Below are 1,512 nucleotides of genomic sequence, written 5' to 3'. Positions count from 1 at the left end.
AAACATTCTCAGCTGCATTACGATCAAAAGGTGAAGTTGTATTGAATGTTGCATCCAGTGGAATTGCTTCACTTTTGCTGGATGGTGGTAGAACTGCTCATTCAAGGTTTGTAATTCCAATCAACATTAATGAGAATTCAATCTGTTCGATAGAGCCTAATACTGAGTTAGGTGATTTAATTAAAAGAGCAACATTGATTATTTGGGATGAAGCACCTATGATTGACAAGCATTGTTTCGAGGCTCTTGATGAACAATGAGAGACATATCACGTTCCAGTCAATGGAACATGCAATCCAAGCCGTTTGGCGGAACGGTCATTCTATTTGGTGGTGATTTTAGACAAATTCTTCCGGTCATCCCTAAAGGTACCAGTACAATGATAATCAATGCTTCTTTGAATTCTTCTTATATATAGCGGCACTATCAAGTACTAAAGCTAACTGAGAATATGATATTAAGAGTTGGTTGTCAGGAAGCAAATTTGAAAGAAATAAAGGAATTTGGAGAATAGATTTTAAAGCTTGGTGATGGTCTGCTTGGTGAAGAAAATGATGGTGAGATTGATATTGAAATACCAGATGATTTACTTATTCATGACCAAGTCAATCCTGTTTCTTCTTTCATTTCATTTATATATCCGGACATGAATAAGTTTTTGTGGGATTTAATGTATTTCCAACAAAGAGCGATTCTTGCTCCAACTAATGAAGTAGTGGATTCAATAAATAAAGAGTTGTTAGAGAGTCTGCCTAGTGAAGAAAAGGTTTATTTTGGTTCAGATAGTTTATGCCAATCGGAGGAAGAATCAGAGCTTAATATGGCATTGTTTCCTCCTGATGTGTTAAAAAATCTTCGTTTATCTGGTTTACCTAACCATAATTTAGTACTGAAACTTGGTGCTCCAGTGATGTTACTCAGAAACATTGATAAGGCAAATGGATTGTGTAATGGTACACGTTTACAAGTCACGAGGCTCGAAAAAGTTGTGACTGAAGCAAAAATTATCACAGGGACTAATATAGGTCATCATACTTTGATTTCAAGAATGAAGATGACACCTTCTGATAAAAGAATACCAGTGAAGATTTCTCGAAGACAATTCCCACTTTCACTAGTGTTTTGCTATGACAATAAATAAAAGTCAACGACAATCATTGGAGCGTTTTGGTTTATATCTTCCACGTCCAGTGTTTAGTCATGGCCAGCTCTATGTTGCTGTATCTAGAGTAAAAAGTAGGAAGGGGTTGAAAATTTTGATTTGTGATAAAGAGAAACGACTCTGTATAACCACTACTAATGTGGTTTACAAAGAAGTTTTACAAAATCTATGATGATACTAAACATCTGTCAACCTGGCAATGTCTGTTGGGTATAATGGAGGAACTGTTGTTAGGAAATGTTTGTTGGAAAGCAATACAACTTTTTAAAAGCATCTGATACTTCCTCTGCATTAAGCCTATCCTGAGAACACATGTTGTGAAAAATGTTTATATCTGGCGTTGTAGTAAT

The 1,512-nt window shown here is 35.6% G+C and overlaps 1 protein-coding gene across 1 annotated transcript; it reads left to right on the top strand.

Moving 5' to 3' along the window:
* The first annotated feature begins 646 nt into the window (after window positions 1-646).
* LOC110882918 lies at window positions 647-1,141 on the top strand. The gene has a single exon (XM_022130806.1). The coding sequence runs from the start codon at window positions 647-649 to the stop codon at window positions 1,139-1,141; it is 495 nt and encodes a 164-aa protein (XP_021986498.1).
* Window positions 1,142-1,512: the final 371 nt, after the last annotated feature.

This window comes from Helianthus annuus, chromosome 10, assembly GCF_002127325.2.
Source record: "Helianthus annuus cultivar XRQ/B chromosome 10, HanXRQr2.0-SUNRISE, whole genome shotgun sequence".
Classification (NCBI taxonomy): Eukaryota; Viridiplantae; Streptophyta; class Magnoliopsida; order Asterales; family Asteraceae; genus Helianthus; species Helianthus annuus.
Note: the sequence above shows the minus strand (reverse complement) of the source record. Positions and strands in the feature narration are given on the sequence as shown.